Source organism: Ylistrum balloti, unplaced genomic scaffold (genome assembly GCF_031769215.1).
Source record: "Ylistrum balloti isolate Yb309-2 unplaced genomic scaffold, AGI_CSIRO_Ybal_v1 Utg370568, whole genome shotgun sequence".
Classification (NCBI taxonomy): Eukaryota; Metazoa; Mollusca; class Bivalvia; order Pectinida; family Pectinidae; genus Ylistrum; species Ylistrum balloti.
Genome location: NW_026782356.1, coordinates 1484439 through 1512286, shown reverse-complemented (window position 1 = coordinate 1512286; position 27848 = coordinate 1484439). Strand labels below are relative to the sequence as shown.

Here is a 27848-nt window from a genome sequence, read left to right as displayed (position 1 = left end):
ACCTGTAGATTACCAGTAAAATGAAAAGAACGTATAAAATTCGAAGAGGAATTATCTTGTTTCTCCGACAATACATGTATTTCAGTAAATGAAAGGCGCTATGACGCCACTTCGCTTAAACGGGGGTTAAGAAATATTACAAAATGTGGGTGATATTGATGTATCAAACTTTCAAGGAGAATGTTCAAAAGACACGCAAGTGAACAGAACATTCAGTTCAAATAAGAAATAAGATAGTGTTTATACAACTGTTTTGGCCTTCAATGACTCGTCATTGAAGCTAAGGACATAGGCTAATGGCTAATAACGAAAATCAATATTATTTAACAAGCTTTAAAGATAAGACGACACTTCAAATATTAACACCTTTTTAAATTTGACAACATCTGACTATTTTGAATATTATAAGGAAAATATTTTTCTTTTTCAATCAACACGAAAACATAGTGGGAAATGTATACATGTCCATTGGATGGCGAAGGGTAGAATGGTGTAACACTATAAAAATTGTCAGTGCAAATATTATAAATGTTTTCATGTTTTAGTCATAGGAAAGATTCAACACATCTTTATTGATGAATATACTTTGTTAGTGTAATTTAGAAGGCATATTGTAAAATTCCCTCTCAACAAACGCAAGAGGCGCTATATTGACCATGGGCAGACTACATATTGAGATTTCTTGTCCAGGGACATATTTATGACCTATGTGATGGCTTGTCAACCACTTAACCCTAAGCTAGACCAAACAGACATTCCTTCGGAGACGACCCTCTTCCGAGGAAACTCCTGGCGCGATGTACATATCAATTAGCTATATGTATACGTTTATTGTATGTTTATGTACATGCACGGACAAAAAAAGGTCATTGACGTGCAATGTCTGAACAGGAAGCTAAGAATGTACGGAGAGGTCAAGGTCGACAGAAGGATGCATGTGCATCTACCAGAACTATGCAATGTTTCCTTAAAGATTTAAACAACGAGGGATTATATGAATACACGTATATTTACACAGACAAACACTGAAATGACGTCAATAAACACGATGATAAATTAATCAATGAAAAACGGATAAATAAAAAGACTGTTGACACAGGATGATTCGGTAAAGTAAGATGTGATGCTTATCATTTCACTCGTTTTAACTTAAGTGAACATCAAATGAATGCTCAAGTGCCACAACAATGAATTAAAATATTCTGTTCGACAAAAAAAAAAAAAAAAAATAGAAAGCTAATATCGACTTTTTTAAACAAGAGGCGTATGTCAAATTTAACAAAAATGATTGCACGAGAGTTAAATAAAGGTTAACATGGATACATTTGAGAAAACTTAAGAGTAATTGTCTTCTGCTACATCGACATGAACCGGCTATGTAAAACTAAGCCAATCACATCACGTTCAGATGTCTTTGGGCGACAAGTACCTGTCTAGAACATTTACAAACATGTTTCTCTAAAGTTTAGTCCTATCACTAAAATCAGGTCGTAGTACAATTTAATATACTTTCATGACTTCAGAAATATCATGATGACTCATTTTTGTCTCGTGTCTTTAAAGACCAGAAGTGGACTTTTGACTGAATGTAAGGACTTTCAAAACGGGATTATTTAATCTTTTCTGTAAAACCATGAATGTGTCGGCTTGAAGATGTTGTTGGTCTGTCATATAAACGAAATATCTATCATGATACATGAATTAAAGTGGCTATGATTGACTTTATGCATGTACTGTAGATTGGATGTTGAATTTGGTTTAGACACGAGAAGAAGACAAAAATACAAAAACTATTGATTGTTTTGATGATGTAGTTGTCGGCGTTTTTCCGTTGCTAAGGAACGTGTTGATGTAGTTGTCGGCACTTTCCCGTTGCTAAGGAACGTTTTGATGATTTAGTTGTCGGCGTTTTTCCGTTGCTAAGGAACGTTTTGATGATGTAATTGTCGGCATTTTCCGTTGCTAAAAAGTACTTGTGATCAGTTTACGTTTATAAGAAACAAACGTTGAATGACTTGGTGGACCACTTTCTTTTATATAGGACCCACAAAAATCGTGTCAGTTTGCGTTTATTTTTATTTGGTCACAATTTAACATTCTTTTTTCCTTAACATCCAATCATTTTCTAGCATGTTAATGAAATGATTAATTCATTGATAGAAAAGATCGCTCGGAAAATAACAAATGAAGTTCGTTGTTCAGGAAAAACCTAATAATAAGATGCAAAAAATAATAGTACTTTGTTGTATATTCCGGTATTGGAAAATAAAGCGCAGCTATATAAGTAATATTTTGCTTTTTAAGTACCTTTCAATGAAAATCTAACCTTTCAGAAATCATAAAACAAAGGTTAAAGATAAGAAATGTTGGCCACTGGGACCTTCGCTAATCGCACACACATCAAGCTATTCTATCGCAAGGTGTATAGAAGGCATAGAGTATTCTGGTAAGCGTTTGGATGAATCATACACCCTGGGTGTGGTGCACGATATGTAAGTCGGAGACGCTTATCATTCTACCTATGCAGCGTTTCAGAGACAAAAACAATGCCAAGTATCCATGAATTATTTATCAATGTATGTACTGTAAGTGACTGGTTTTGTGGTGTAAAACATGCCTACAATGTTCCGTTGTCTGTTTGATACACGTCATCATAAACCACAGATATATCTTACTGTCGTCTAACGATTAACGACATTGACGATTAACGACATCAGGTAATGGATGTCACGGGTTAATGTACAGAATTCACATCAATAAACAAATCGATCACTTAATCCAACACTGTGGATGAACGAAAGAGATTGTTGAAACGCTGATTTCCTTAACACCTAATGCATTTAATTCATCAGCCGTGAAATAGATGGGCGGAATGACAACATCACATCAGCGTAGGTGTTAAAAAATATTATTGTATATTCAATTCAACACAACATTTTTAAAAATTCCAATTACATCGACAGCTTCTGTTCGGTTAATATGAGTTTTGTTTTCTCAAATGACGACATAAAGAGTATATATATTTATATTATTATATAATACATATCTCTGAAGGAGCTTGTCCCGATCATAGTTTAAATTCAGTCGAAAAGTGGCACGGTTAACAATTAAAAAAAAAACATGTACATGACGTTTTTCTTAAATTATCAGATACACGAATATTACGAAATTTACTGACTTTACCTCTCCGTCTAGATTCTGACATTTCTGTCATTCACTTTGGATTCAACCCGGTCCTCTCCTGGGTTTCACATTTTGGCCCTTAGCATCATTAACGAGTATTAGAAGGATGAAACAGCTGTATGATGCAGTTTCATTAGCGAGTATTAGAAGGATGAAACAGCTGTATGATACAGTTTCATTAATATGAGATGTTTCCACAATGTGGATATAAAAAAAAGCTAGACATGTATGGTTAGGCCATGTTAAACGTTTTTTTTAGATGTATGATGCGTCCGTCACAATATGCTGTTATTAAAACTTAGGGAACAAATTAAACATCATTACATATCGACGGACAGGTATGAAACAAGATAAAACACAATAATTGTCATGTAATTCTGAGTCGGATGTAATTCCGTTGTAAACAATACGAACCGTGATGACAAATGAATATTCACTACAGCGTATGTAACTTTCGTTTCAGTTAAAAATCTAAGAGAAATACATGGTGTCGGAAAAGTGGCATTTATACTAATTTATGTTAAATACCTGGATCTTTTTTGCTCGTAAATTTCGTCGTCAGTGTATCCCTAACATGTAACAGGCTGTTATAGTAAAATTCCTAACAGCTGGTTTTAGTGTTGTATCACTTTGGTGTGTAGGGTTTGGTTGACATTTCCTCCTACAGTAACAAGAATGCGGACATGTCATTGTTTCCGCGGTATTTATACGTTTACATAATATCCTTAAAATTCAAATATGTATGTATATCATTTAGCCTATGATTGAATAAGCAAATAATGATATGGTTTAACGATGTACTGCTTTCAAGTTTCGACCGGAAGTAAGACATAATTCAATATTAAATGAATTCCAGCATAATATCTTGGACTTTGGTAGCCTTATACACTTTGATATATGTACTTATAAACATAAAAAGAGTTATTTTATGATGTTTTGGAGAAATTTCACCTATGGACTACTTTTTTGACGGCATATTTGACAGCGTGATTCGGTTATTACCATCAACAATTTCAACGTTTTCTTGTTGTTAAGGTCCTTCTCTTGTGCTTAACCCTTGAAATCTTTGGTAGATTTCAACGAAATTCTGCACTAGTGATCACCACAAATCACAGATTTCAATTGTGTAAAATCCAACTTGGCGGATCACTTTCTCGGATTTTTAGGACCAGGAAAAAATTAATTCAGTTTGTTTCTTGATATAGGAAAAAATGACTATTTGGATGAAATTTCCAAACATAAAGCACAGTGACACACTCTTTTTTAATCATGAAAAACATCATCGAAAATTTCTCTATCAAAGTATTAAGTGTTTAAAAAAAAAGTTTAATACTAGAAGATAGTCAAATAAAAAAAAATGGATCATTTTTGGACAATGAATTATTTCTTGTTATTCTGAACCACAGAAACATATTGTTGTTTTGCTTTTAATCTTCTCTCTAAGATCAAAACTTCCACAAAACCATCATCAGAAAAAAACATTAATAATGGAACGTTTTTATTTCTTAAAGGAGTACATCCTTAACACGTGCTGGCCTTCAACGTATGAACAAGGTATACAGCGTACCGAACACTGTTCGATTTAACCAGATTAAAACTGTAATATTCCGAAATATTGTTTTGTGTTTAACAAACATCTTTATTGTTTGGCAGAATGCGTTGTATTATGGTAGTATGTTTATAACGTGTGGAAGCTGTCATCTGTGCTCCATAATTTGTACTAATTATCGTTGTATATCAACATTTGTCCGCTCCCATGTATTACATCAGTACGACCAACGTAATACCCCAATGTATTGTGACGTCACAATTTTCTTGTCGGTCTTTACTGAGTCTACTTCGTCGTATAAGCTGAGGCCTGTAGGTCGCTATAAGTGAAAGCATAATTAATATTTCGCAAACTATTGGTGACAATATATACACAGGTATATTGTAATAATGTATCATGGATATAATTATATTTGATGATGTGTACTGACCATACAAGCTTTTTCTATGGATCGATCGTTTCAATCAGGCCAAACACGTGCTCTACGTGTGTGTTGTGTTTTATTTGTAACTAAACTAGAACATAAATCTAGTTAGGAAAATTGAGAAGAAGAAAAAAACTTTCTTGCAGTACTCGTTATCTCCCCCCCCCCCCCCCCCCCCCCCCCCCCCCCCCCCCCCTTTTTTTTTTTTTTTTTTTGTTTTTGTTTGTGTGTTTTTTTATTGCTGTTTGGCATTTCGATTTGTTTTTGTCTGCTATTTCTGTTAAGATTTCAATCCTCATTATGAACGTTTCAGTAATCATCGATGATTACTTCAATATTGAAACCAAATAACCATTAAATCACAATAATAACTATTAACTTATTATTACTTTATATCATAGATGAAGCTGACCACAGAAATCCATTTATTATTGTTGTCCGCGTGTTGTTGGTGTATTTTATCTCAGGAAACTCTGTCGACAGGGGGAGGTAAGTCTGTAAGCGATATTAATCATCTCCGGTAAAGTAAACATCTAAATGCCCCATCGACTTTAACCTGTTAAATAGCTAATTATGTGCATTCTCTTGTTTACATCATGTATTAAAAATGTGCGGGTTTGAATTTTTTATACTAAGGCAAGTTGTTTTAAATTCCTACTACGCCGCGCACTGTGCAATCATTTAAAAGTATGTCCAAATACTCACAATAGAAATAATTTTAATAAATTTGTATATAAAAAAACTATTTTCCTCATAATAGCTGATTCTATTTGTTTTTAAGCTTTTATGAACTGATGTACACTGGCAATGATTCCTGTGTGACTATATTTCTATTATACCATATTTAAGTTATTTATCGAACTGGATTTGTTTGACCCTGCTAGTTTTGAAAGACCCTTGCGGTTGTGTGATACAGTTGCACTATATATTTCCTTACACATATGAAATTCCTACCACCATACCATCTCGAATCAGATAATCAATTACTAGTACTACTATACCTATTTCCCTGATTCACATGCATGCACATATTGCTTCACAATCCCGTGTACACTGCAGCATGCTGTTCCTTCTTTTTTGACAGTTCTAACAGTTGTGGACCCACCCCCGGGGGATGTTGCCCGACAGAACCAGGGATTGGGGAGTAGGTATTGCCATTAAGTAATAACATATATGCAAATATTTGTAAATGTCAGTCTAATATTAATTTGTGGTGGGCTTTTTCATTATGTACCATGCTTGGTCTGGGAAGAAATATCAGTTCCCGATTGGAGGTCATTTGTAAACTGACATCCACGATATTCTGCAAATCTATTGGCTTTTACTGCTGCATTCCGCAAAATCCTATCCGAAAACAATGAGAAATATTTAATATATTTGACATTTTGGCCCATCTCGTCTGCACCATAACCAGCCTTCTTGGCTATGGTCTTAATAGCTGCCTTTCGCCTGTCAGTTCCACTTTCTGGATCCATTTCCATACTGACTGTGCAGGGAACCCTCTGGTACCTACCTCTACTGGGAACAGCCAGGTGTTCCATCCCTCTGTCTGCATTGCTCTGCTAACTCCTGGTATTTAGTTCCATTCTCCATATGTCTGACAATCGACTCTCAGTCTTCGTCTGCCAACAAAGCTGTTTCCTACAATGTCCTGGAGCTCCAGTGTATCTTGGATTTGCTTTCTGCACACCACACCAGTTGACCATTTCCTGCCTGTCCCTGTGACCTTGTTGTATAGTCATACCTCTACGACTTGTAGGAACTCCAGGCCACGATCAAAGCTTCCTGCTGTCATAAGGGGTTTAACCGCTGTCAGTGGTAATTCGTACAGCATAAGGGTCCAAGATAACCTAGGAAGAACATCATCTTGAGCAGTTCTGATTTATCAATCCTATTCAGCCATTCTTCTACATTCTCTCCAACCTCCAACAGGGTGCCGTCATACCTATTCCCTTAGCATTTTACAGGGATTTGTCAACCGCCTCTTCCTGATGATCATACACCGTGTTTCTTCGGCTCAAACTTCTTCCGAGCCCACGACACCATCAGGTGCATATAGTATCCACCGTGCTCGAACATGGGTTGTTGTTGTAATCCATGAATCATCTATTCGAAGGTTGGTAGATTCTTGCGTTCATTCTTTGCCCTCCAGTCTCTCTTTCAACAGCTTTTATGTTGATGTTCATACCCATCACAAACAGGATAGGCGACAAGACCAACCTGTCACTATTCCCTTCTTAAATCCTGAAAGGCTTTGGTGAAGCTATTTGTGGTGAACCTGAGCTGTCTACCATCAGCATATATAGCGTACAGTGTAGTGATATGACGTCACAGTATTTACACTTCTTCTTGGGAACATCACAGCTGACGTAGAGTTTCCGTTCTATATGATGTTTCTTTTGTTGTACATGAAATGAACACTACGTGTGGGACAGTGATCGTTGCGAAGATCATAGTTCGTTACATCCTGGGTGCCGCACCATGTTGAGTGACTTATGACGTAATAAATGACCAGTTATTTCGTCGACAAGCATGGAGCCGAGGAATCATACTGGAATATCAGTTGACTGCGACATTGTGTGAAGAGCTTCGGTGGCCTCACAGTGACATTTTATAGTGCGGTCATACATATTCATATTTCATATCTACATGTGCGTAAGGGATAGTTGTGTGTGAGGTAAAATGATCGGTGTGTGAGGTATCTGTAAGTAAATGCAGGGTAAAGTCTTTTTAAATATTGTAACAAAAATGTAAATAGAATAGTCTCCTCGTGTGGTGCAACAATCCCGAACAGCATACGTTACACTTCTTCACGCTGATGACATGTTCTGGAATGAGATAACATTGCATCGCTCCCTAAATGAGCTTGGGAGGGATTCTTCAATATGCATTGGCTATGTCAAACCAAACCACTGCCAAATCGCTTTATCCTCGCGAATCGTCTGGCTCTGAACGCTAGTGTGCTCTACGCATTCAAGGAACCCATGTGTTGCTTCCTTCTGAGCTGATGTGTTTGCCGCGTAGCCATCACAGTGAAGATCTACATTCGATACTGAGCAAGGGGATAATTCTGAACTGCTCCACAGATGTCGAGTCCTATGTCGGGCCAATCAACCTTTTGCCTTCTTCCAAATGTCGGGAATCGTTCCTGTCTTCCACATCTTCATCAGGAGCATCCACAGCCGTCGCAACACCCTTGGGCATTTCTGAACAGAATGTGGCAGTCCACTTGGACCAAGTGCTGATCGTGAATATACTACAGCGCTTCTTACCTCACCACTTCCTGTACTTTCTGCCTCAAGAGTACTTGGTGGTTGATCTTCTATTACCACAGGACAGTCTCCCAGCGGTGTAGCCTTGTCTAGCTCACAATGGTGTTCTATCTCTATCCTGGAGCTTTCCAGCTGACCTGAACGGTCTTCTTCCAACTTTTATTTTAGCAAAAGATCCTTGATAAACTGCGTCCTTGTCTTACTACCAGCTCGTATTCTCTCAGCCTTTCTTAGTTTCTTACGTTTGTCTCTGGTGGTACCTTCTTCCTGTGATGCTGTTCGCAATCTGCGTTTCAGGGTTTTTCTCTCCATATGCTTCTAATTTCCCTTTCCCTTTTATTCTCTCTCTGCTGCGTCTTTCGTGTATTCTGGTTACAAGGATATATAGCTTCTTGTCATCAACACTTCCCTGCATCGTTATCTCTAATACTCTTCATAAAATGCCTTCCATTCCTTCCCATATGACATTCTGGGCCAGTTGACCCTCGCTTTCCGTAGTGTTATAGTCTCCGTGGCTTCTGTTTCCTGGGCTCCATCATCCCCACTCCAACCAGGGCCATCGCTGTGAGGTGATTCATCAGCAAACAGATCTCCAGTACTGTGGTTTGCCTCCTGACAGGTAATCTACTCCGTCTCATCAGAAGTATCAACTGCTTGAACTTACCTGGTGTGAAGCTGAAAATGAACCGTAACATTTGTTTACATTTACAGTAAAAGAACGCAAAGTCTCATCAATTATCTGAATATCATTGTGCTAAAAGACTTTTGAAATTCCATCGCCTGCTGCAATTATATGTCTGTTCTAAAATACCAAGACATGTATACAGCCAATGTGTAATAGGAGTGTTTATTAAGATATTATTTGTATAAATTTATAGCAGGTTTGTTTATTTTTGTGATACAAAGAGCTATCTTTATTGTTCTAGTGGAACGGAATACATGCTTTAATTCAATTTACCTTTTGGATTCATAACTGAAACTTTTCTTTCAGTATCCACGATTAGAACTTTTAATCCACCTAGTTTACAAGAGTAACAGTTGTTTAGTATATGCACTATAGCAAAAACGTTACCGAAATTTTTAATTATTCTTTGTTAATTAATGTTTCGTGCGGGAAATAATAATTTTTTGTAATAATTGATCATTAAAAGATGTTATACAATATATAATGAACGTATTAGATATACTATGACATGCACGTTTTGCATATACTGATACATTTAATGTAAACGTTTATTGTTGTGAAATAAATGTTCAAAAGATCTTCACCCATTGAAGTATTTAAAAAAAAGATGTTCTCCCACAGAATTTTACGGTAGAAACCGGGCCAATGAATATTCAGAAATGTTCAAGAGATATTAATCTACAGAAGAATGTTTACGGTCGGTGCCAGGGCAATGTATATTCAGATATATTCATCAGACCGTCACAAAAAAGACGTATTTCTACGTCAGATACAAGGAACTTGTCACATCATTTCCCCAGTACAAAATACAATTCTTTTCTGTCATCATAAGTGCTAAGTAATATTTACTTTTATTGTTGTGGAAGCAGGGCATGTCACACCCTGAAAACGATTACTCTCCTATACAGGTCTGAAGGCTTTATGTAGCAGTTGTAAGTCTGTTGTGTGTACACTTGGTATTCCAAACGACTGTGGCGCGTATGTTGTTTGCGAGTCCGGACGACAACCAACACAACTCAGGTGTCCGTTCGGAACCTTCTACAACGAGAAAGAAAACCGATGTGATTTCCCCTCTATCATCAAATGCGCAAGAGGTGAGGTGGTTGTTACTTGCTGTTTACTTGATTTTGATGTGTATGTGTTATATATTTAATAACTGTGTGTTAGACACCACAATAAGTATGTCTAAGGTATCTATTGTATGATGAACTATCGTAATGGTTGGCATTGTTAACAATTCCCCATCCTCTATCAACCAGGGCTTACAATCATTTCCTATCGCACTGAACACTCTTGGCCCGCGAAGATGACATTCGTCATGAAAAAGAGCCTAGCTGTACACGGCTCCCTTTCAGTGATCTCTTTAATATATATCAAATGATTAAACGCATTATGACATTTACTTTGTCTCCAAATGAAAAGAATATAAAGGAAAAAGAGTCCATCTGTAAAAGAAATAACACCTTCAACTGCTTCCTCATTGGTCACCTCGACGGTAGTCCTATTTTGTCGTTATCACTATACAAGGCTTTACTTACACATTGGAGTGGTCAGGTCTCAGCCTGTGGTACCTGATTTACTTTTAGCCAGTGCACAATGTAGTAGATCTACAGGACCAGAGCACAATGTGGACGAGCGTCACGTGTAAACTCGCTATGATTTAGTATCTAACTCTACAGATACCAACCAACACAGAAAAAAATGTTTGGTCAATTGAAACAGAAGTCACCATTTATTATAATGCCTCCGCAGATATTCGAACTCGTTATCTCTGGCTTACTAGTCTGACACTCAACCGATCGAGCTAAAGAAATGTTCTCTCTAGCCGAGCGGTATATTGCGTTCAGTATTTACAAGGGCTACACATTTACATAACATTTTTCTATCTCATCCGGTTATTTTATCTTTTTTTGTCCAGTGTTTGAAATTTGCATTATCATGACAATACTTTTTTTTAAATTGTAAACAAGACCTTTATATAATTTACCAGTATTTTTCGCTAACTCCGCTCGAAAAAGAAAACCAAAAATGGAAGTGACCAAAATCAGCAATGGCTACATTATTCAGCTGTTATGTTTTCTTACAGATCCGTGCTCTGATCCCCGATATCCCAATCTGGTGTCGTACCAAGACTTCAGGATCAAGGAGCCCAACTGTCGCTACTACTGGAGGTGTAACGGCAATTATTCTGCTGCAGAATGTTGTCCGGAAGGGACTGCCTACAGCGGAAAAGACGGCGCATGCGTAAAGGATAAAGCATGTAATGCTTCCTGTCCAAGAAATCAAGATACTCAGGTTGATAAAGGTATGGACTTTTTCAATTTATATGATTTTTAGCTGATTTGTGTTACAGTTAAGCAATACAGTCTGGTATGTACGGACTCTTAGACCTTCCAGAAAATGGAATGCTTAGCTAATTTTGTTTCTATGTGAAGGAATGATAATAGACATACATGTTTAGTTAAGTGCCTTTATCCATTAGGAATAAGGACATGATATCATACTAACATCTCGTATCTACTATTGCATTCAGGCACGCAATCAATACACACTATCAAGTCTGCTGGTTGACTTCACATATACTTCATCGCTTTATTCTCATAATCATACAGCAGATATAATTTGTCAATACAAATTGTAATAATCTGAAGTTAAACTTACAGATACAGACAGTCAAGTGACAGTGTGTAACGGTAATGTCAAGACGCTAAAATGTCCCCTTCGTATGGAAGTTCGCATCAATGAAGTGTTTTATGGGCGTGTTAATGCTAAAACCTGCGGCCCGTCTCCACCCGTCACTAAACCGTGCTCCACGCGGTCCGCTCTCACAGCACTAAGAAGCCAATGTGCAGGAAAGCAATCCTGTTCTGTGACAGCTGACCCCTCTCTCTATACTGATCCCTGTCCAGGAATAGATAAATATTTGCAGGTCGAATACACTTGTAAACCAGGTAAGGTTAAACTTGCAAACCTTTTTATCTTGATCTAGGAACATTAAATTAAATCAATATTTAAAAGTATTTATACTTTTGCAGCAGCTTTTGTTATGCATTAGTTGATGCCTTATCTCATCATTTCATTGTTACCTCCTGTCCAGTGGATCATGTTAGGTTTCATTCTCATGTATTGAAAATGATGTTTTTTCCTTTTTTTGTAAAAGTTATATATTAAGAATATATGCACATTTGCATTGTGTAATTACCACTTAACCAACCACGAGGGCTATCAATTAGGTGCAACAATTATTACAATTAGTCGTCATAAACTCTATACAGGTTCAGAATAAAACAATTAAGTCCACATCAATACATTACGGGGAAGTATTATACTTTTAATGAAAGAATTTAAATCATTATTGCCAGGGTGTAACCTTAAAAGCAAGGATGGCAAGACGTTCTACAACGAGGCAAACGTCGCCGAGATACAAAAGTGTGGTCACGGCACCAGATTTGATGCCGAGCTATGCACGTGCGTACGATCTGGAAGTGTTGCACCATGTAAGTAACAATTAAATAAGGTTAAATGTATTCACTTCGTTTAAACATTTTGCTTTTTTCTTGGAATCTAGTTAAGTCGTAAGTGGAAAATACAAATTCAGCACCAAAAGTCTACCATAATAAAGCAGATAAAATTTGATAATTTCTAACGTTAACGCGCCGCAGTTTTTGCAATGATTTTACAAAAGAATCGAAATGATAATGTGTCTAGAATGATTTACAAGAAACATATATTCCAGCTTCTAGCGTGAAGTCTTCAAAAACGTGAAAGTTTACTTGTTTTGACGTTTCACGGTTGCCGATGACCATATGTATTCTTCAACTGTGTCAAAAGAGCATTGGAGAAGACGCGTATAAATACTATCTCATTTCTCTCGTAGTTTGTGTTTTCACAATCATTTTTTCCTGTTTCCAGTGTGTCAGTTGGAAGTTCATATTACCTTCAATGATATTAAGAGCAAGATAGTGAAAAACGAAGCCGAATCCCCGGTGTGGATATACACAAAATCAATCGATAAGATCAAAGGTTACGGTCAGTTCCGGGGAAACAGTTCTGTTACCATTCCTTTTTACAGTGGAAATGATAATCTTTCCCGGAAGTTTGGAATCCAAATTAGGATTTACGTAATGGCACAGGGACCGTCCAAACAAATATTGCTGACAAATTGCGATAGAGATACTTCGAGATATCCGGATGCATCTTCACTCGAAATTTACATCAATAGGACGACTTCAGGGTCCGGCATCCACATCCGAATAGTAAACAATGATAATACTGTCACAACTTTAGCTCTTCCGATAAAAGTAAGTCCTTTGCAAAATTTATGATTTGCCGTTGTTGTCAAAAAATAAATTCTTTTATTGGGCAATTGATAAGAAAATGTAAGAACAATGAAACACAACAGCTTCCCGTTGTCTCTGTTAAATATTTATTATTTGCCAAAATCTATAGTTAATCGCGGTATGGTCTGATTCTTCCAGATCCAAGAATGGACCAACGTGCTGTTCCGATTTGACGGGTCATTCCTACACGGGACGTTGCAACATATCAACAAGGGTACAGGAAAAGTTCAGGAGGATAAAGGAAAAGTGGCTTTCTCAGGTAAAGCGTCCTCAACTCTGGTGTCAACTCACTACCAAGTGGACTAAGTATATTTTGACATATATCAGGAATGTCTCGCGATTCCCCATTGTTTCAGTCCGTCCCTCCGTCCGTCCGCACTTTATCTTGTCCGAAATTACGAAATCTGTGTCCCATGAAAATATATGATTTGTAGTTTCAACAATGATTGTCCTAAGCGTCATTTACAAATCAATGCCTTATTCCTTCGGAGTTATTCACTTTTATGTCCTATGAACTATCTCTTCATAAAATAAACAATATTATGCGATGCTAAATAGTAAAGTAATGATGAAGCGGAACAAGAATTAATGACAATCTGTTTAACCAAGTTTAATGAATTCGATGACCCACTTCGAATAATGTTTAAAATGAAGGTTACATTTGAAAGTCCGAGTTGTTTTACAGGAAACATGATGACCAGTGTTGGCCCGTTGAGGATTGGGTCTTGTACAGATTTCGTCGATGGACTCTATGCTTTCATTGATGAGGTAAGTTGTCTTACGACAAATTCAAATTTATCAATACGTCTTAAAATACGTTTTTTTCTATTGTTTGCATAATACTTAACATGTTTTAAACGGGAGTCAATTCTGTATTGAAAATAATTCTTGAAAATACGCCACATTTGGTCTGCAGTTGTAGCTATTTAAATTTATGAATCATCATGCAAATAAGATCATTTTTGTTTCTAATGTGTATATGTCTTTTTGTACACACACATAAATACTCTCCTATTTGCAGATTCAAATATCCTTTTGCAAGGTGGCGTTACCAATGAGAGGCGCTGGTACTCCATAGAAGAGCACTATCGAAATAATCCATTTCGTGTTAAACATCAATATGTACTGTCATTTAATAATAATATTTTTGTTATGGAAAATGCAAATATTAAACTATTCTCATTTCTTTGTTCTGAGATTAGCTAATATCATGTAGTGTTCCAAGCTGAGTACCGCCAAAATATTCCGGTATAATGTTCGATATAATGAGGAGACTACTCTGGTATTTCAGGAACTAGTTATAAAATGAAATATATAATATGTATAGTACTTCAAATACTAATGGCATAATAGATGTTCATCTTCGGCCATCATCAAATGGCGCGAAATTTAATTACTCATACTTCGTGGTCTATCAAGTGTCGTCCATTGTTAAAGCTTTAGCACATTATGTACTTGGTTGTGTACAGGGATCGGACAGATTGGAAGAACATGTAACTTTGTAGGACTTGGCATTCTCGAAAGTTACCATTAACCGAAATACTCTTAAAAATGAATCAAGAAATAGATTTTGTGAAGAATTTGAGAAAATAAATTATATTTAAACAAGACAGTATTAGAAGATTTTCTCTTTTCAAGTTGCCAGGTCCAATATCATCCTTCATAATGAAACATGGTCGGCAGACAGCATGGGTTTGTAAGCGAGATGGCTAACATTAATACATATTACAAAGAAAAACAAATGTAAAGAACAAACTTACGTAAAAGTAAAGAGATTTACACATTAGAACATCCAACATCCTAGTCATCTAAACATGTAAACGAGAAATGATGATTATTTCGCCTTGTCCAACAATACATTTTATTGATGAAGTATTTTGATGTAGTATTTCATATCAATCTTCTTATCGTTAGTGCTGGAAATAATAGATACAACCACAGTGACGACATCATGGTGAAACGATATTTTACTGATTTCCTTAAGAGATTTTCCACATATATCAAATGTATCACCTCATAAACAACGACTGTTCGTTTTCACTGAAATTTGTTCTAAAAGAGGTTAATTGACAATCATGAAAAAGAAATATGTTGATCAATAGTCTGGATATATATTTTTGATATACGATAACGCAAGCGCGCAAACACCGTTGACAGGAAACAAAAATGACTATCCCCCTGAATCAGTCACAACAATGAATGTCACTCAATTCGTAATTCTGAATCTGAGTTCTGACTTAGAATTAGCAAATAACATTTGCCACAAATGCCGTCAATGTGCTTGCGTTTACAAAATTAATTTCCTCGTTTTAAAAACTATAACTTATATCAGCTCTAACTGTAAGAGGGGTTTCCCGAACCAAACTAGTGGTCGAGCTGGACATTTGAAATCAACTGTGAATATCGGGATGCCGTATAGACATAGCTGGACGTATAAAAAAGCAATAACAATATTAAAGTTATGACGATCTCAATTGTAATTTGTAATGGGATATACCAGATTTTCAAGCTGGAAGAATGTCTAAACATCTAAAATATCAAGGTATAACATATATCGCTGTCAAATTCTTCAGTAAAGATATACAATTTCATATTTTTTGTATGCATGCATTTGTAACAACATCGTATGTAGTGCCATGCCACCTACTATTACGTGCATGACATTTAGAGAAATACCGCTAACAATTATAAAAAAAACTGCCGATTCCAGAAATCAGAACTACATTCTTACAATTTAAAACTAGAAGGAAATTGGTTTGTTATCTTCGAAATACAAAATAAATAGAAATCCAAATATAGATGAAATTATTACAAAATCAATCATGAACTTCTTATTGGATGATTAACATAAAACAACAGTGGAAATGATTAATTAATGCCTTGGGAATTGAATACCATCTACCTATTGTGGTAGGAAATGCCTACAAGGGTATTCGTGTAAATCTTCCACCATGTACAACACCATATGCCTTCGTTCTCTTGTCATTAGAGCTTTCTTCTTCAAAAACGGTAAAGAGCGGTATAAATAAAAGGTTGTGAACTATACTGAAGCATTTTTCGTAAAGTAAAATTTACGTCCAAACAACAGAAGAAACATACAGAGGATGAAATAATAAAAATGATCGTGTATTTGCTTGACAACATCTTCGTCGAGTTTGGTGGCAAGATCCTATAGACTATTGGCATACTAGCTGCGCTTCTCTGTTGGTTGACTTGTTTCATACAATTTTTAATTTATTGAAGAGCGTATTAAAACAGGTCACAAAGACCTTGCAAAGTCGTTTACTTTCACCTCCAGATATATTGATGATGTCGTGTCTTTAAGTAAAACAAGAAATTTATTGAATACGTCCATCGCTGATATACACAGAACTGGAAATTAAAGATACGACAGACTCTTCTACATCAGCTGCTTATCTCGATCTTTTCCTTCAACGAAACCGACATGGACAGCTTTCGATGATATGTATGATAAATATGATGATTTCAATTTCCCTTTTTTCCATTTCTGAATAGCATTATCCTTGCATAACCAAACTATGGTATTTACATATCACAGTCGATTCGATATTCAAGGGCCTGGAAGCTGGATGTATTTGATAATCATTGGTTTGACTGTTGGTTCCGTTGCTGTATACCCCCCCCCCCCCCCCCCCCCCCCCCCCCCCCCCCCCACCCCTTTTTTTTTTTCTTCTTTTTTTTTGTTGGACTGACCAAGCTTTTGCATGGCGGGTGTCGTCGATGAAGTAGAAAAGGCTTATTTTCAGGAGTCTCATTGTAAATCTTTTGTTCTTATTTGCCCTCGCTTTATGGTATTTGAGTTTGAATTATGATTATACGGCCATCTTGGCATTTTTTTCATATTCACTGTTGTTTCATCAACTTGAAAAGTTTTAATAAAACCAAAGTGAACAGAGGTTAATATATACCCCACTCCTGGTTAGAAATGGTCAAGAAGGATCCGTGAACTTTCACCTTGACCGACGACTACCTTAATTTAATAACTTGTTCACCTCAGTAGCATAATGCAATATGGTGTGTGTGAATATAAATCAAATCTATTAAGAGTTCGTGCGATATCTTGTATACAGGGTTTGGCTATTTTTTCTTATTCTTATTTATTATTCTTTTCAGTAATAATGGTAAGAACAATATCGGGATATAAAATAATGGTATAATACCACTCCTCAGTTAAGTAACGTATATTTATAATTTGAGCTTATATCTCAACCAAAGATAATGTTTTTTGTGTGAGGTTTCAAATCTATCAAAGACATGACACCAATCAGTACCAGAAAAATAATGCTGGTTGTATCTGTTTTATTCCTTTATTATTTAATGTAACAACCAGCCAGAGAACGTTGCAAAGTTCTGTCCATTTGTGAAACCGGAATGTATAGTATCAGATCGGATCCAAACGGTGTCCCCTTGCACAAGCGATACGACCACTGTATTAGAAGCCATTGAAACGTCATCATGATTCCCCGAGTCGGCCCATGCTCTTCCATACTGTACCCCATTGATAACCAGCTCCGTCTGCATGTGTGTTCTATCTCGATTTGTTGTTGTCCAGAAGAAAACATATACTCCGGCAGATGGCGCCGTGAACACTCCATCATCGTGGTTAAAGGCATTCCCGATGTTGGTCCGTACTTGGTCAAATATGACGGTCTGGTGAGTACCAAAAGTGGACTGGTCGGTGGATAGCTGGGCGTAGAACGCAACACCCACAGTTTGATTATTCAACTCTGCAACTCGTTTGATACCTTTAAAGTGAGAACAGCAATGATGAACAAAGGTGTATTCGATACGCAGTATATAATCAAAATATCCACGCTTCAGAGAATGAATGTAAGGACTGATAGTTCACCAACTCGGTAGGTAGTGATAATTTATAAACAAGATGTTTTTAAGTTCATAATGGTATGAATTTATTTTGTTTGTTTCCCAGTCAATGAGTAGTTTAAACGTCATTATATGAAACAGCGGAGTTCGATTGAAATAACTATTATTAAAGAGATATATTAAACACATATAGCAAACATATTCTGTACCGCAGCACATTCTGGTACATATCGTCCCGTGATTTTGAGTCAGAAAGTCCCATCAAGAATCAATAATTATCTATTTATATATATACGTGTGTGTCATGTTGTGTACCTCTTACCTCCTTTATCAATATTTCTCATGTCGTCACATTTTCCCGATGTCAGTCTCGAGAGGTCTGTTTTCAGGACCTGTATTTCACGTTCCTGTTTTGTTACAATATTTTGTAAAGACTCTGTCTTCTGTTGGTAATAACGAAGAGAAGCTGAAGTCTCCACCATGAACTTCTTCATGTCCGCGACAGTAATTAATTCGTCATATCCATCCTTATTTTCTCCTGTGCATAATTCTATCCTACACAACAAAACCAGCATAAACAAAGAAGGCAACTCCATTAATGATCACTGTAAGTACCGAACCCAACTCGAGTAACTAAATAGGAAGCAAGTACAAGGAACAATCTCGTGATTACTTGACAACTGATAAGAGAAATCGTTTGTCTGCAGAACAGGTAAGTGTCAGGATTCTCTTTATATTTATTGCTTATCACCTATCATCTGTATGTATGATACTACTAGCATGTTACAAATACTGACGAGTCTTCAAAATACCGACATGATATGTACATAACAAAAATGTTAATTTCCACAATATGATACTTATTACTCTTTTTTGTGTTAAAACAAAACTTCGTGACTTAATTTTCCATGAATATTTTCAAATGCGTGTTGATATTTGAAAACAATAATTAAGAAATAAATTTTATTTCAAAACCAACAGTTAACCGAATCTTAATTACAATAACAAATGGTAACACGATACAGTACAGGTACATCAAAGTAACGATTGACTTAGAGAGGGAGTTTGACCAAGTCCAATACTGCGCTGTCTTGATACCTTCCCTTTCAGTTTGTATTAAGAGATATCTCCCTTTTTACCACTCTTTTGTTAAATAGTTGCACCGTGCATGCTTCATGATAATCAAAACATCTTAAGGCAACTATCGTGTAAGTTTATTATATCATTCCTATCTGATATCGGTTTATACTCAACTATTTGATTCCAGTTTAATTCAATTTATTAGTAATACACTGTAATGTGATAATTGATACCTAGATTTAAAAATAGATCTTCAGGTCAAATCCATCCGGTATGTCCGTCATACACTGCTCATTTATTTTTTATAACATGCTTGGAAAATTTAATCATAATTTCGTTTCTTTCAACAAAGTGTAATTCCAAATAGTGGATTTAGTTTAACAATTTAGATTAGTTTGACATAGATGCTAAATTTATTTGCCCCCGATTACGGTAACGGGGTTACATAGTATATTTATATGCATGTATATGAAACCACTCCAAGTTAATAGATGTGATTAGTGTGATGAGTATAAAATGTTAAATTCCATTTTTATATTTACATTTTTGACACATTGTATTATTCTGTATTTTGCAGTTTTTCAACCAAAAACAAATAAAGTTGATTCCATCACAAATACCATCTTAAGCTATAATTTCTGTTGATAATTATGCAACCGATGGTTTCTAGAATGTTTCGCGCTCCAAGTAAACAACTTCAAACATTTTGTCTTCACCAAATGATTCTATGTACCTACTTATTGTGATGTTTGTCGATCGGTTTCCAGAAATACGCGATTGCTTGTGATACGTTGCTGTCAACTTTGCCAAAGTGATGTATTATCAGCACATGAGCTGCTGACGGCGTAAGAATATTGAGAGTTTCCTCCCCTTATAACGTAAAGTTTGGAAATGACAAATGTAATTATTGAACAGTTTTTAGTTGGCAACCCTGGACATTATAAATGCAATCTGCATAAAGGCAAATTCAGCAGCTAGTATGCAACAAAGTATTTTCACTTTTCCTGTTGACTTTTATATGTCTATGACTGCCAACTGGAGACAGGACAATGCTTGATAATACTACATCTGTTTTATGTAACATTTTCAATAACCGCGTTGTGCTAACGAGACCTGTATAAAAGGCAAGGTCAATAAAAGAATAGTAACATACAAACTGTCAATCGACTATTTATTGCACATTTCTTCTGTTTTTAATTAAGTATCATCCTAAATTCCGGAACATATCAGTCAATATTATAGACCCTGATTGGATTACCCGTGTCGGATCGTGACACTAGAAGTCTCTTACGCTTTTTTTGATAACATATACTGCCAGGTTTAGTTAACTCCTGTATGACGGGACGGCTATGTAAATGTCCATCTAGGGATATCTGACATACCAAGCCTTCTGCAAATGATGACACGCAAATGTTTCCCTTCACCAAGGCTATTCCGAGAGGACCTCTGGATGTTGTAACTTCCCACAATATTTTTCCTTCATTGGACATACATCTTACTTTATTCTTACACATACATAGAAGCGGTTTCCATCTCCCGATATAAGGTTGTAGCCTAAGTGAGCATTTCCTTTCTCCGTGAAAACGGTACATTTTTTACCGTCCATATCAATTCGTTCTACAGATATCTCGCTGACTCCAGTAGTGTCATATTTCGATGTTAGACATACAAAATGACCATCAATGTAAGTGATATCACAAACAGCATGGTTCTCATTCTCCCATTCTATATCTTTGACCTGGTGTAGGGTACCATCATATACCTTAAAGAGTGTGAGGTGGTTTTTAATGTCACCAGAGGATACCGCCACTGTAGAATTGTTTACCACAGTCAAACCTGCCGGAGCAACACCGACATCAATGTAATGCAAAAACTGCAAATCAGCACTGAAAAGCTTCAGTTTCCTGTTGGCGCGATCCAGCGCTATCACCGAATCACCTGGTAAAGCTACAATTTTTTGAACCTCGGACATCCCTTGATGGAAGTCGAAAGGAATCTTAGTTGAGAACTGTAAACTATATACAGCTTTGAGAGGTTTAGACCTGACACTTTTAGCGTCCTTTTGGTTCTCCTGTGAAGAGGTATTTCCCAGGAATCCTAAAACTTTATCACTTTCATGCAGTGAAGCCGCCATTTTACCACTGCAACAAAATGAATCATCGAGTAAAGATTTGGTTACCATGTTGTTTGAAACTAACAAAGATACGTACGTTTAATAAATGCTGTATAATTTTTTCTCACTTTTATATTCAACATTTTCTATGTCATTATTGATCGAACGTACTCGCTTAATGTTTCGGATTCATGAGTCTGAGAACTAACTTAGTCATAACTACCAATTGTATGTATTTCTGTGTGGTACATAGTCATACCTACCAATTGTATGTATTTCTGTGTGGTACATAGTCATACCTACCAATTGATATGTATTTCTGTGTGGTACATAGTCATACCTACCAATTGTATGTATTTCTGTGTGGTATTTTGTGTGTGGTACATAACTACCAATTGTATGTATTTCTGTGTGGTATTTACCAATTGTTTGTATTTCTGTGTGTGTGTTTGTATTTCTGTGTGGTACATAGTCATACCTACCAATTGTTATTTCTGTGTGATACTTAGTTCTATGTATTTCTGTGTGGTACATAGTCATACCTACCAATTGTATGTATTTCTGTGTGGTACTTAGTCATACCTACCAATTGTATGTATTTCTGTGTGGTACATAGTCATACCTACCAATTGTATGTATTTCTGTGTGGTACTTTGTCATAACTACCAATTGTATGTATTCTGTGTGGTACATAGTCACACCTACCAATTGTATGTATTTCTGTGTGGTACATAGTCTTACCTACCAATTGTATGTATTTCTGTGTGGTATTTTGTCATAACTACCGATTGTTTGTATTTCTGTGTGGTACATAGTCATACCTACCAATTGTATGTATTTCTGTGTGGTACTTAGTCATACCTACCAATTGTATGTATTTCTGTGTGGTACTTAGTCATAACTACCGATTGTTTGTATTTCTGTGTGGTACTTAGTCATAACTACCAATTGTATGTATTTCTGTGTGGTACTTAGTCATAACTACCGATTGTTTGTATTTTATGTATTTCTGTGTGGTACTACCTACCAATTGTATGTATTTCTGTTATATATGATATATATATATATATATTTTCGAATACAAACTTTCAAATTCAAGTCAAAATTAAATTATTTATTATGCATCTTGAGTTTTTTACGTTTTAATAAATGGTACAATTTTGAATAATACATTATATTCATTTTTTAATTTACATAGATATGAACTACAATTAATAAGATTCTAAATAATAATAAAAACATCGTTTAACTTGATGTAAACATATTGGAGGAAATTCTATATCATCAAAAGAACTGACAGGAATCCCTTAATCATGCGTAACGTGCAATCCTACTACATTAAAATTATATATTAGCATATTTACCTTATGGGGCGACTGAATAAAGTCTCGTATTGAATACAATATCGTTTAAAGTACACCAAAATGATTGTGAACTTCACGACTACTAAAGATATACGAATATAGAGTTGTAATGTTATTGTAGAGTGATTCAAGACTATCAATTATACTATTAATATACATAATCGGTACCTTCAGTATCAAACGATAACTGTTGTAAACCCTATGGAGGGCCGTACATGGCTTGTTTATGTTTGTAGTATTCAAAGGTATTATATATACGCCATAACAGAATGGAAATGATTTAAATAATCCGTCTCGGTGATCTCAAATTATCGATCCTTTTTTTGTGTGCAATATATTGATAGTTTTAGACAAGTAACTACGTGTTACCTTTCCATATCATGAGATATATATATACATATACAACCTAATTATTTTAAGGGAAATACTATTTAAAATTAACTTCAATTAACTCCCTGGTGACAATTAAGTATGACAGTTTATGAAAGCGTCCATAGCGACGGCAGACGATGTGGTATACATGTACCTTTTGGGTAATTGAATGTTCAAGCCAGTTTCAGTTTCCGTCGATATAATGAATTTCGTAATAAATGAGTATCAATCCCCACCGATACGGCGACGTCTATGTTGTTCTCGAATAACTAGGCCCAACAGACCTCGTAGCTGATACGAGTGTCAAACAGGAAGTACAAACATACAGTGTACATACGTGGTTTTTCCCGGAGTTACCTGGTTCTATTATTAGAACTACTTCGACAACAGACGTATTTAGCTGTATAAGGGTGATAGCATTATTTATTATTTTGGACATCATTAAGAAGACCCGTCGAACAGGCAAGTATTGGTACATACAACATACATCTTACAGTGGTAGATAGACTGGTTAACTTTCACATTTTAGTTGTATTTCAGTGTTAAAAGTGTGAAAATGTTTTAGAGTCACAAAGTGTGTTGGGTGTATTTATAGACTCACATGTCATGGAAAAATTTCCGTATTTTGTAATAGTCATTTCACGGAAATATTCAATTTTTACAATGTTCACATAGGAAATAGTAGAAGTGTGAAAGGACAGTGTTTGGCAGTGCCTGTACTTTAATGACTTAATATTATAACAATCCAATGGTACTGTCAGCGTAGATGTAGCTGATATGAAGAATATTGATAAATCGTGAAATTTGATGAAGACATTTAGTGTAATTGAAATAGGATAAAATTGTAACTTTGAAATATTTCATTCATTTTCGATAAGGCATATTAAAATGAAAGCACTCCTTAAACCCCGTGGGGATTTCCTCGTCTTAAATTAGATTGTTCTCAGAAATGAAAGTATTGATAGTATCTACTCTTGAATTAAGCGTTTACTTGATGATAATTGCAAATGATATGTTCATTCGCACAAGTCCTATATATATGTTACTTTACTTTCACAAATAGCATCAGAGCAGACCACTTCATCAGTCAACCTACTTAATCAACACGGCGAAATCACTCTTTCAAGGTTTGTTACCTTACTTTCTCAAACTTCCTAAACCTTACTTTCTCATACTTCCTAAACCTTACTTTTTCAAACTTCCTAGACCCTACTTTCTCAAACTTCCTAAACCTTACTTTCTCAAACTTTCTAAACCCTACTTTCTCAAACTTCCTAAACCTTACTTTCTCGAACTTCTTAAACCTTACTTTCTCAACCTCCCTAAACCTTACTTTCTCAAACCTCCTAAACCCTACTTTCTCAAACTTCCTAAACCTTACTTTCTCAACCTCCCTAAACCTTACTTTCTCAAACTTCCTAAACCTTACTTTCTCAAACTTCCTAAACCTTACTTTCTCAAACCTCCTAAACCCTACTTTCTCAAACTTCCTAAACCTTACTTTCTCAACCTCCCTAAACCTTACTTTCTCAAACTTCCTAAACCTTACTTTCTCAAACTTCCTAAACCTTACTTTCTCAAACTTCCTAAACGTTACTTTCTCGAATATTCTAAACCTTACATTCTCAAACTTCCTAAACCTTACTTTCTCGAACTTCCTACACCTTACTTTCTCCGGAGTTGCTGTGGCTGGGCACTGGAACTGTGCCGGTTGGGCTGTAGCCCCAGTGGCCGCTACCGCAGCAAGATTGGTCTGTCCCCTCTATCTCATTTATTCTCTCAACTATTGATATCCATTATCCAGTCCCTTTGCGCAGTGCTCAGTAGTGGTAAGTTTGACAGCTCAGCGTCAACATGTAGATGTACTGCCCGGTGCATCAGAGCTCAATTTTCATTAAAACATTTATTTGAAATTAATACTCAATTTTGTTGCAATATAAATCAAAGTATAGATGATTGATTTTCTTATTGGTGTTTTTTTAAAATGCTAATCAATACAACTGCAATAGTTAATCAATTCTACTGTGAATCTGAAGTAGTTTGTTATATGTGATGAGCAGATGCTATTGATTTTTATGGCTTTGTTTTCCTTGATAACTTATTTGTCTTTTAATAATTACGGATAATGTTCTGTCAATGTCATTTTACAAATTAATTTAAGACATCTCTAAAGAATAATTTGACTATATCCCTGTTTAACATGTCTCGACAGATTCTCGTTATGTAGAGAGACGCAATAAGGACACAATCTGAAACATTGCGATATACACGATATTTCATCCTAACTCCTACACTAAAGGGTCTCCAACATTGAGAATATCAGACTGTGACATTTGGTATATTTGACTTTGACGTTAAAGAGATACGACATTTGGGGATATTAGATTGAGTGAAATCAGGGCGATACAACTCGATGGAATGTATGAAAATGTTTATGCTTTTATCATTTCAGAAAGAAAAAAGATTTTGTTCGTGTTCAATCGGGAGGTTTACGGTGATTCTGAAATGAGCCATCCAGCATACGGTTGTTGCATAAATGAAGTCAACAGGCGTACTCTGATGATTAATGAAGCGTTTTCCGAGTTGAATGAACCCGTAACACCCATCAGGTACAACACAGGAAGCGCGATAAGAACACGTAACAAAAAAAACATGTCTGAATTCCACGAAACAAAAACAGAACTGATAATTCCAGACGTACCGCGGTCCCGCATAACTAAGTCGACATCACACTTCAATCGAAAAATGGCAAACACTGACGATTCAACGTGTGAAAATATACAAGACTTCGTATTGGCGAAAACAGGAGAAAGCCATCAAGAACCCCAAGTAATGCAGTCACTGTGGACCGAGGTTCGAAAGACCAGAGATGTCGGTGTACAATGTGATCAAAGTCAAATCGAAAGGAAAGAAACATGCAAACTTGAGCGTGGAAAGGATGAATCAAGTGTAGATAAAAATGGCATTGACAGAGAAAACATCTCCTGTGTCGAAGTTGAAAGGCCCCAGAAGAGCTTGGTGGCACCTAAACAGGATCATTTTCCAGCGATTTCAGGTAAGTTGAAAATTGCTTCGAAAGAAACGGAAGACGCGAATGAATTGCAGAAGAGTGAGCTGGAAATGGAAATTCTGGTGCTGAAAAACAGACTTGAACAGGCCGAAAAAGAAAAGACAGAAATACAAGAAAAACATGACGAAGCCTTTTTAAAAATTGTTAGCGACAACAAGAAAATGAATGAAAGTCTTATCGAAATTCACGAACACGTTCGACGAGAGAAGATAGACAGTGAACGAACAAAGGTTGAAGTTGAGATGGTTCTCCAACAAAGACAAAAACTGATAGACGAGGTAAAAAATCTTACAAAAGGTTTTGAAATGATGATTAGTGAAAGAAAACGCATGGAAAACGTCATCGAAACAAGTATTTCCGCTTTTGATTGCAAAATATATGTCAAGGATGAAGAGATTAGAATCCTTCAAGAAACAATCGATAATGACAGAAAACAGTTTTTGGAGGAACGCGATGAATACCTCACCGAGATCCAATCATTGAAATCCGAGCTTGTGTCGCGAGACCACGGAGAGGAAAAGAATGCTCGATAATGACAGAAAACTAGTTTTTGGAGGAACGCGATGAATACCTGACCAATCATTGAAAGTCGATCTTGTGTCGCGAGACCAAGGAGAGGGAAAAAAAGTTATGTGAATTAGAGCCTGTATATCTGAAATATAGATTGCTACGTGAAACAGTTTTGTAATTTCCTAATTTGTTTGCCATGTTTGATATGGGCAATGAGTGATTTTCCAGCTTTGTTTTATTATACTTACAAAATAAGAAAATTCATTCATTTGTTAACATAACCATTGAGCTATTAACAGATGTGTTCGTGCTATTTATTTTAAACTAAACCCAGAGCGTGTAGCTTCAATGAGTATAGATTAAGCCTTAATTTTCTTCGCCGTTTTTCATTTTGAAGGTATCTGTTTTTACTATTTGTACTTGTAGCTTGGAATATTGTTGTGTATTTTATTGTTGTGTAATTAAAATAAGTGTTAATTAGTTTTACATTTACATACAAAGTTTCATTAACCAATGTTTTCATTGATCTGCGTTTGCTTTATTTTGTTAGTAGTTGTAATGTTAAATTGATATACTTTGCAATTTCATTTAGCAGATGAAAAGATATTACACTGTAAATATCAATATTATGGTATGATGAAATTCCAATCACATTTTTCTACACGTCATTCTCACGAAAGTTAATCAAGTAGTATTGGAATCATTAAAAGACATAATGTGATTGTTTTTAATATGATGCTTTATATGGATTTCACCATACATAACATATACATCATAGTTTAATTTGTTTTAAGTATACACTGACGAGGTGTCAGGCTAAACAGCTGTATGGCGCACGCATACACTGACGAGGTGTCAGGCTAAACTGCTGTATGGCGCACGTATACACTGACGAGGTGTCAGGCTAAACAGCTGTATGGCGCACGCATACACTGACGAGGTGTCAGGCTAAACTGCTGTTATGGCGCACGTATACACTGACGAGGTGTCGGACTAAACAACTGTATGACGCATGTATACACTGACGAGGTGTCTGGCTAA

General features: G+C 36.0%; 3 protein-coding genes and 1 pseudogene across 3 annotated transcripts; 2 read left to right on the top strand and 2 right to left on the bottom strand.

Annotated features, from left to right (window-relative positions):
• Positions 1 to 5557: 5557 nt before the first annotated feature.
• LOC132556394 (uncharacterized) lies at positions 5558 to 14531 on the top strand. The gene is made up of 10 exons (XM_060220801.1): positions 5558 to 5645; positions 6241 to 6300; positions 10022 to 10207; positions 11200 to 11418; positions 11777 to 12064; positions 12476 to 12610; positions 13026 to 13414; positions 13592 to 13712; positions 14139 to 14221; positions 14475 to 14531. The coding sequence occupies exons 1-10, from the start codon at positions 5558 to 5560 to the stop codon at positions 14529 to 14531; spliced, it is 1626 nt and encodes a 541-aa protein (XP_060076784.1).
• A 3207-nt stretch (positions 14532 to 17738) lies between these two features.
• On the bottom strand, positions 17739 to 18894 carry LOC132556423 (cerebellin-1-like). The gene is given in 3 exon segments (XM_060220834.1): positions 17739 to 17848; positions 17851 to 18219; positions 18621 to 18894. Coding segments are annotated over 3 exon segments (753 nt in total).
• Positions 18895 to 20604: 1710 nt separating this feature from the next.
• Positions 20605 to 21512, bottom strand: LOC132556422 (uncharacterized; annotated as a pseudogene).
• Positions 21513 to 25972: 4460 nt separating this feature from the next.
• On the top strand, positions 25973 to 26830 carry LOC132556421 (uncharacterized). Its single transcript, XM_060220833.1, has one exon. The coding sequence runs from the start codon at positions 25973 to 25975 to the stop codon at positions 26828 to 26830; it is 858 nt and encodes a 285-aa protein (XP_060076816.1).
• The last annotated feature ends 1018 nt before the right edge of the window (positions 26831 to 27848 follow it).